This window comes from Sardina pilchardus, chromosome 8 (genome assembly GCF_963854185.1).
Source record: "Sardina pilchardus chromosome 8, fSarPil1.1, whole genome shotgun sequence".
In the NCBI taxonomy this organism is placed as follows: domain Eukaryota; kingdom Metazoa; phylum Chordata; class Actinopteri; order Clupeiformes; family Clupeidae; genus Sardina; species Sardina pilchardus.
The window spans coordinates 16,597,696-16,607,273 of NC_085001.1; the positions used below are offsets into that span (position 1 = coordinate 16,597,696).

Sequence of the window (9,578 nt, forward strand, 5' to 3'; positions counted from 1 at the left end):
TAACAAAGCTCGTCTGAACGCCTCACCATGGACTGACCAATCAGAATAGAGTATTCTGTGGAGCTCGAGGATAACAGCTGCTCAGAATATTTGATCTACCCAATGACACAGCTGACGTCTATTTGGCCATAATGACGAGCCGGGTGCATGTTATCGGTTGCATATAACACACATAACAAGGTGTTAAATCATAAGAGAGTGTGTGTCAGAGTCCTGTCTGAAAGGTAAATTATAGTCATGCCTGGGACTGTAAATACTGGAACACCTGCAGTCTGGGAGAAAAAAACTACTCATCTTACAGAACTGAGAGTAAACATAAAACCGGCATAGCTCACCTTACATCACATATATTACACATAAATTCCCCTGACTTACAGTATTTCAGGAAGGACTATAATCTGCTGGACACCGAACTCAAGTGCATCAAATCAACAAGGGAAGCAAAACCAATATGGTACAAAAAAACAACAAACCAACTAAATGCAATGATCTTCACCAGAATGCTACTGTAAATAAACAGACAGCATCAACACACTACACAACAGAAGAATGTATGCTTTCCCATCAGATGCCTTATCTTGAGCGGCAAATATGGTTATGGTTATGGTATTTGGCAGACAACAGATAACAAAATATCTGCAACATACTGCACACAAGACAACTGGGATGAGCAGAAGACACAAAACAGAGAGTTCAAGCAGACCCAGAGAGTAGAGGGTAGAGAAAGGCAAAAGACACGCAGATAAGAGAAGTGGGAAGGGAAGCAAACGAGCCAAACACAGTGAACTTTCACTTCCCTGTCGCTGTTAAGTGTCTTTATGACAATAGGGCTCAGGCAACACTGACACTCCCTGGCAGAGGTGGGAGATGGTGTTAATGTTTCACTCTGCCACTTGCCACATCTCGCACTCTGCATTATTTATGCATACAGAAAAGGTTTGCATGTATGCATGAAGAGGGCTACACACATCTGCCCTGGTTGCCTGTTAACATGTAAACTAGGGCATATGTATATCACCACCTTACTACAACCTTTCAGTTAGTGACTGGTGCGACACATATATTTTTTAGCAATAAGGAAAAGCTTCACTGAGTCCTGAAGGTCAACCAAAAGTGATATGTTACACCTCCTGGTTCAAAGAGAAGTTATGATCTACAGTAATTGACTGCATGTGAATGCCTTAACTGAATGTTTTGCCGAAAGGTTTTATTCAAACAAGAACATTTGCTCAAACAGATCAATGCTGAATATGATCAAAATGAGCACAAATTGGCCCCTCACTCCCATTAACCTTGACTTTAACCTTGCACTGTTGTACTGTTGGATTGTTGGACTTATTTGCACTACCACCTTGACACACACCTCATACTGGATCATAATACAAATCCTCAGTACATTCATGTGCATCTTTAGCTTTAGTATATTTTACTGTTCTTTTTAGTCATGTTGATTTGCTTTTTTATCATCCTGTTTATTGCAGTGTATGTTGTGTGTTGGGTCTTAGCCTGCTGGGACCTTGAATTTCCCCTTGGGCATCAATAAAGTATCTATCTATCTATTAACTACAGAAATGCATCTACATCAAACCATGTGTAAGCGTCATTTGGGCAGCGTTTACACTGGCAGCCATTGATGCACAGTGCTGAGTTTCTGCCTACATCCAATTTTTTGGGACTGCCTGGTAATACGTTTGAAAGTGGCCCAAATCAGATATTTACATGGTTCACTAATTTGTTTAACACTTGAGACAATCCGCATGCGCACCAGAGGAATTTTTGTCACAGAAAATGAGGACAAATAACAAAAACAGACAGCACTGCAAATGCACAAAATAAGCTTGCATTAGGGGATTTCAGTGGCTAGTTGTTTACTTTCATTTTGAAACGAAAGCATCATGAAAAGTCAGCAAAATAGATCGGTTTAATTTTAAGCCGAAAAAGAAAGTGGAGAGCCTACTGCCTTTAATGCTGCTATTCCATCTGTGTTTAAATCTTAATTACACCATTCTTCCAGTCGTGTGCTCACGTTAAACTGAAAGCAACAATGTATGAAAACATAAAACATTGTGCCCATTTTCAACAACATGCAAATACAAAATGACAGGGAATATGCAACCTGCCCGTTTAGATTGCAGTCGCATTCACACATGCACTTTTTTCCTGTTTACACATCCCTGCAGCACATGGGAGTTGTGCCACAAGTATGCGCAAAAAAAATGGAATTGGGTCATATTTAATTGACGGTGTAAACGTAGCCTTGATCTGGAGTCACTCACAACAACTGCAGACGCTGGTGATCATGGACAAGGACTGCCACCCACTCCAGAGCACGCTCAATAGACCTCTGAAGTTCGCCTACAAAAAGGAACCAAGGCTGCCATCTTTGCCCATATAAGGCGATCCTGGTGTTAATTGAAGTTAGCTACCTATGGCAAGTTGCATTGCAAGTTAGCTTCAATTCTAGCTTCAAAAAGCTAGAAAAAATCAATTTGTGCCTTCTTAACATGCCAAAAGTCACAGTATCCACTTGAAAGCAGTGTGTATGTGTGTATAGTGTGTATAGCAAAGCATTTCTGCATTCTTCCTCTCCGCGAGAGTTAATTAAAAATCTCTATGCTATTTTCCCATAGCAAAAATCTCAAGATACCAGATCTCCTTACATGGGCAAAGATGGTAGCTTTCAGAGGTCTATAAACGGAGAAGCATATTCAGTGGCAGACTTTTGTGCTCATCAGACAGGTTGAAGAGGTCCTTTGTCCCCAGGGCCATCCAACTTTTCATTGCCACACAAAAGGGGAGGGGAGAAATGGACTTTTCAGCATGAGCCTGTCACTCTCAGCCCCTACCATCATAACACTTTGTCTGCTGTCCGTCTCAGTCATAGTTAATATTTAGTAACAAGCTAATTGCACCACCACTGCCACCATTGCACACACTCCACCATATCACCTTATCATGGTCGTGGTCAGTCCATACCAGACCTTTGAAATCACTTCACATGGTCTTTACAATTCTTACATTTCTATGTATGTGAAATATATTTGTGTATGAGTGTTTGCGGTGTTATGGTTGTATAAGCTTAAAATGTCCCTCAAGATCTGATAATCTAGGGTGTTGTTGCTCCAACATGTTCTTTTAACTTTCATGATCATCAACAGGTAGATTTTCGTAATCATCCAATCAGAACACACGGAACCGGTTTTGTGGTTGCCGAGCAACAATGCTCAAAAAGTTTCCCCCTGTATCATCACCTCAAAACAGCTCAGGAATGTCGGTTCGGCTGACCACCATCTTCCTCATGCTGCCTTTACAAAGCCATGTAAAGACAGACAGAGTTACCCTCAATTCTTTGACTGGAAGGCAAGTGCTTTGGTAACTAATACTGATGGAAACGTACCTGTGTTGGGCTTCCTCAGGTGTCCCTGCCGGGTCTCCAGCCGGCTGGTTTTGCGGGACTCCTGCATGAGGAGGGAGTTCTTGAGCCGTCTCTCTCTGGGCTCGGGGTTGGAGCTGCCCTCCTCGCTCAGCTCCAGTGCCGGCTCGCTCTCGCTGATCTCCGACAGGTCCGGCTGAGGCTCCGCCTGCGTCTGGGCCGGCTCCGGCTCCGCGTCGCTGTCGGCCACGGTGGTCATGGCATCGGTGTCCTCGGCGGCGGCGGCGGCGGCATCGACGACGGTGTTGGTGGCAGCGGTGACGCTCTCGCATTGGGTCTGGCCGGCGGCGGTGGGGCTGGCGTTGATGGCATCTGGCAGTGATGGCTTCTCGGAGGCAGGTTCGGAGGGCGGGTAGAACACCTGTGAGGTAGGGGCAGCAGCGGGCAGGACGCTCTCGGCCGGCGGGTCCAAGGGCGCGGCGGGGCTCGGGGGTGGCAGGGCGTCCACCTCCGAAACGGAGTCCTCTGTTACGTGGACAAACTCGGACGGGGTGATGGCTGTGGTGCGGTCCTCGGAGAGCATGGGAGACTGCAGGGAGCTTTCCGCCGCCAGCTCCCCTGGCCAGGAGCCCGGGGTGACCAGGCCACCGGTCGCCTCCGGGGGCTTGCTCTGCGGCTCGGGGGCGTGGTTCCTGGAGAAGCGGTGGTGGGCCGAGAAGGACTTGGGCAGCAGCTGCTTCTTGTGCTTGGAGGAGCGCCTGCTGCTGCTCACGTCGTCGAGGAAGCCCGAGTCGTCCCCCTCGTTGGCCCCCGAGCTGATGCAGTTGATGAACACGTTGCGATTGTTGCTGGACGAGGAGGCCTTGTCGAAGTCCTCCGTCTGTGAGCGCGTGATTTTCTTGTGCCGGTGCCCGCCGAACCCAAAGGAGTGCCGCGATTTGGTGTGGCCGCCGCCACCACCACCACCACTGCCGGTACTGCCGCCATCTTGGCCCAGGGCTTGTTCAGACGCCTGCGGGGAGCCATCCAGCGAGAGCTGCGCCGGGTCGACCTTGCGCGACTCGCTGCTCCGCTTGCTGTGGAAGCTGATGGACGGCGTGCGGAAGAGGCTGCGCCGCTTGCCCGTGCTGCTCGAGCTGGAGTTGGTGCTGGACGGGGACGACGTGTGGACGCCATTGCCCACGCCGCCGGACGAGGGCGACGACGGGAGCGACTCCTGCCGCTTGTTGACGCTCCGCCGGAAGATAGGGAGCCGGGAGACAAGGGTGGAGCGCCGCTGCCCTGATTCACCCATCAAGGTTCTTCAGGGGTCAATCCGTCTGTCACACATAAACAACAACAAAAAATTAGTCATAAACGTAAAAACACACTAATATTATATAGTCATACACCATACTATAACAAAAAAAGTGCTTTAAAGTTCACTGGATACAACAATAAAGATCTTACGCTAAAGAGAACCGACAATTACACAGAGAACACTGTCAAACGTCTAAGCTACGTCTCACATAACAAGGAAAGGAGTCTTTCAAAGACGAGAAGGAGCACATTACTGTGGTGCCTGGTCCTATGTTCTCCACCGGTCAGTTCTCTGTTTAAAAGGCAGCCTGTAATCTCAGTTAGTACAAGCAGTTAGCCTGCAGTGACCAGCTTTGTTTACACTGGTGTAGCCAGTAGAAACACTCCATGGGAGCTTGGATAAAACTTGAAAGCACAAGTGTTAATCCTTTCATCCTCATTCCATGTAGCCTATAGAAAACACTGAAACGAGCTATTGTTGGATACGCAAACACACATTACTGATACTAGTGCTGTGTATAAAGATCAGGGCCGTAACAAAATAGAAATCCAACACATAATCATGGATTAATTGTACCGCACAGCAGTTGCTGAGTGTCTGCACAGAAGCAGCATAGATTGATCCAGTGATCTTGGCCCTTTAAGATGGTTGGCACTTAGGCCTATTTCCATGCCCACACAGAACCTGCTTAAGTAAACACTGATCATCAGGGATCGCCATGTGGGCCTTAAAAAGATTACGTGTGTGGCATAGAGACGTGAGATTAAGACGAATCCATGATCAACTACAACGACGGCAGCTTTATTTCTCTTCACATTGTACAATTTCTCTGAAAAGCATTGCCGAAATCTGACTGGAAGCACATTTCCAAAATGTGAACGGTTTAGGCTATGTATCCTACTTGTTGAAATTTTAACCTCAAGGCCATGCATTCATGAACTAACTGGATCAGTTTCCACCGAGGTAATGATTGACTGATGACATTTTCAGTGGAGTGCAAGTGATGGCAGGCTACAATATGACAAACTACAAATGATTTATGATTCAGGGGACAAAATCTCTGATCTGTGACCTTAAAGACAAACAAATGGAAATGTCAAACTGCACAACACTGTTTGAACATTTCTGCATGACAGTATTCATAAGGACAAGCTCATCTATTTATTTAAGCCTGAAAGACGGGTATGGGTGTTTCTCTTTAGCATAACACACACACCTTCACGCTGAGAAACTTTAAGACCCAGCCCTGCCCTTCACCCTATTGGAATGTCCTGCGATGGGAAGAAGGGACAACGCCTCCCTAAATCAACGCAGGTGGCTGGCATTATGGCCACTGGGCAGTGATCACTAGGTCTGATGCGTAATAAATTATGCAAACACTGTACAGTAACATGCACGTTGTTTAACTGATGCCATAGCCCTTACCCTGAAATAAGCGACGTGTAGCGGGCTAAATTGCTAAACGTGCTAAACATGTTTGTAAATACAATTCACGTGCATCTCAACAGTGCTACCGCTGGCAGACCATTTCAATGCGCTTTGCTTAACATGATAATTCGTTGCGTGCACATAGTTTACTGCTTCTGAAAGACTACGACCACATTAACTGAGAGCGAACAGTTGGTGGTTAGAGGTTAAACGACAGATAATTGAATACTGACAGCCACGGTGCAACGTTTAGAGCTGTCAACGGTCCCTGTCAAACAGTAGCATACCAAGCAAGCTAGCTGAGGCTAATGGTGCTGAAGTCGCGCTGTCTGAGGGAATTGAATCAGGGCGATAATTGATTAGCTCGCCCCAGTCTTACATTAATACATGCGCTGCTGACTACCATGTGAAACAAAAAATACAGGCATCTTTTTAAATGCAAACCCTAAAGGTCTGCCTAACGGCATTACAATCATAGCCACAACGAAGTGCTTTGAACAGCTCCGGTTAATATACCGTAGCCCATTGGTGTCAAAGCAGGGATGTCAGCTGAGAGGTTAGCCGGTTAGCAAGCTCGGGTATCCAAGCTAGCTACATGGCAGAGCAGCAATCTGCCTGAGAAAAAAACATCAGTGTTACCTTCAGCAGAATTCGGTTTCTTAATCAGGAGCAACGCTGACAGGTACAAAGATATTCAGTCGTGCCTATTCATTAACATTGAACGTCCAGGAACCCATAAAGTGGCAGTAGACATATTTCACGCGAGACACTTCTGTATTCCAAGAATCCCAATTCAAGCCATTGCACGGTCGTACAACACACCTCAAATGACGTGGAATCTCCTTCCTCTCTCCCCTTCCGTGTTACAGGCTCATAGCACCCACCCTCTCTGTCGTCATGAGGTCTTCAGGTAGCAGGTGAAAGTGGAGAGTTAAAATATTTTTCGGGACCTCATTGAAACGTAATTCAAGTTCAAGCGAAATCTTCCCATATTTGAGCCTACATGTTGAGATGTATCACTACGCGTGTATCTACCGAGCACATTAATTATTGTAGGCCTAAAGGAAACTCACTATGAATGCAATGCGTCATTAATTAAATTAAATTAAATAGCTGCAGGCCTATCATGCGCCCATGAAATATTGTCTAAAAATATCCAAATAGCCTATAGACAGCACTGTGTTCAGGACAGTTCTCCTCGTTGATGTGTTTCTGTGTTGATTACAGAAACCAGATTTCTTCCTCTTTTTGTAATACAGTAGCCTGCTGTTGGACTAGGTCCAAAGGCCAAAAGCACCCCTAGGTCGAATACAGTGTTCATATTATGCGGGACTTAGCCTACACGTGTCTTCCTGGCACATTTCCAGCTAGTCCACCCAAAAGCCTACCTCTGTGCGTAGGCTATTTTGTGATGTTGGACTCGTTTTGTGAGATGGTGCTATTTTTATTCTGTGTTCTTGCAGTGTTATTACTGTAACAACAACAGACTATCCTTAATACGCTGAATTATATAAGCTATTAGACTGTCTTACAGCCTATTATAAAACCCTGAAAGTTTTGTTCAGGTCTCCGCTTTCACTAGAACTGTGTGTTGGCCTTACAAGAACAGGAGAAGGAGCTGCAACATTGTAACCTGTTTATAGAGCTTTTCAGCTTTGTCAAGATCAGTTGTCACTAAGTAATGGAGAAGGGCTGAACCATCAACTTTAACCTGAAACCATAGTCACACTGAGCATTGTTGATTTGCTTTTCAACATGCTCTGTGTTCTTAGTTCACGATTAACCTCAGAAAGGCCAGAATGCAAACTCAGGATTATAGCAAAACAAGTAAGGAAGTGTGAGGTTCAAGGAACTAGATAATAGGCTAGGCCTACATCACATAAAATAGTTTTTGGCTCTTGAAGTGCTTGTAGGTTCAGGTAACCTGAGTTTTTTTGGAACTATTGTGTGCAAAGTTCAGTGTTGTTCATCTTGTTCATAGTGACAGCAGAAAAAAACAAATAGGAAATCACTGGGGAAAACAAATTATATCATGAAAAGCTTGCATCCGTTACTCAAACTGACACATTAAGGCTTCAGGCATCACATTAAAGCAAAAAATGCAATTATGTCAAACACCAAGGCACATTTTTTTAATGCAAAAATGATTGAAGGTGTTCATAATTTGTTTATTGGCCAAGACAGAGTTTGCAAGCCTTAAAGGTATCTGTGTCACATGAAATTGGGAAACATTTGCCACCACATACTTGTTCTTGCATAACTAGGCAGTCATCTAGTGGAAGAATCTGGAACTGCAAGAGGTTAAACATGATGCAGGTTCTGGTCTTCTCTAGAAATTCACCAACTTTATAAGAAATATGAGCTGCCTTTTGTAGGACTATACCATTATGTTGGCTGTGCTGATTTGAGAACGCTGCACTGTAAAATGTCACATAGCTTGATTTCACATTCAGGAAAAGAATCACTGAAATTCCTGACACCTTTAATAAAAACATAGCCTACTAGATCATACAAAGGCTAAAACACCTTTAAGTACACTATGGATCATTAATTGTGACCAAACATATTGCCTTCTAGGCAATGATAGTTCAAAAGGCATTATAGGGGATTAACCTTAGAAGTATATTGTGGGACCAAATATCCACAATCATCATTCATATTCCATGATTTGACTTTGGTGCCCTTTCCTTAAAGATGGAGTCCTAACATTGAAGTGGTCATTATAATGCTTACCGGTCAGAGTCTGCTGCAGCTTTTCCTAGATCATCTGAAAACAGAGCAAATGCAGGAAAATCTAGAACAACAGAATGCAGCATCCAAAAAAAAAAAAAAAACAAGCACTTGACTGACCTACTTGAGAATGAGCGCTGCTGAAACTCTCCAGCAATTCCAAGCAACAGACTGGATGCTAGCTAAATGGAACACTTAATCATTACCCAGGAAGGCATGAAATCTTTGTGTATCACAATGTACACACACTCTGTTGGACAAGAGACTATTTAATAATATTACATTGTCAGTAATTTTTCATATAATGGGAATTACTATTTGGTGCTGTTATGGACAAAAACTGGTACCCTTAAACAGAGACAAAACCTTGAATTTCAATGACAAGAGTGCAAATGTATTTCAGCCTGGCGGGTAATCAACAATATCATGTGTGCATAATCAAGGGACTCCAACAAGTATGGACCACAATACTTATGCAAATGGCCTTTGTCATTTATAATGCAGGGCACCAATTCTTTATGCATTTGATTCATAGACATGTTCCCATCAGACTTTGTGCTGCTACACAGAACAAAAAAGATGGCAAATTAAATTTAATATTACATTCATGAATTCTATGGGAAAGCAGGTGCAAAATGTCGTCTGTCATAATGAAACACGGTTACGTGGGCCGACTATGAAAACAGCCATCAACGCCCACCTTCTCCCTTGCGAGAGGTCGTCCGCAGTCCATTTACTTACATTTTG

At 44.4% G+C, this 9,578-nt stretch overlaps 1 protein-coding gene across 2 annotated transcripts in view; it reads right to left on the reverse strand.

The window, feature by feature from the left end:
* Window positions 1-6,911, reverse strand: part of ccser1 (coiled-coil serine-rich protein 1) — an 81,245-nt gene extending 74,334 nt beyond the window's left edge. For both annotated transcript variants that reach the window (XM_062542971.1, XM_062542972.1), the window contains exons 1-2: window positions 6,741-6,911; window positions 3,398-4,692 (exon numbers count right to left, since the gene is read on the reverse strand). In XM_062542971.1, the coding sequence (XP_062398955.1) occupies window positions 3,398-4,667 (1,270 nt within the window). In that variant the 5' untranslated portion in view covers window positions 4,668-4,692; window positions 6,741-6,911. The remainder of the gene's footprint in view (window positions 1-3,397; window positions 4,693-6,740) is intronic.
* Window positions 6,912-9,578: the final 2,667 nt, after the last annotated feature.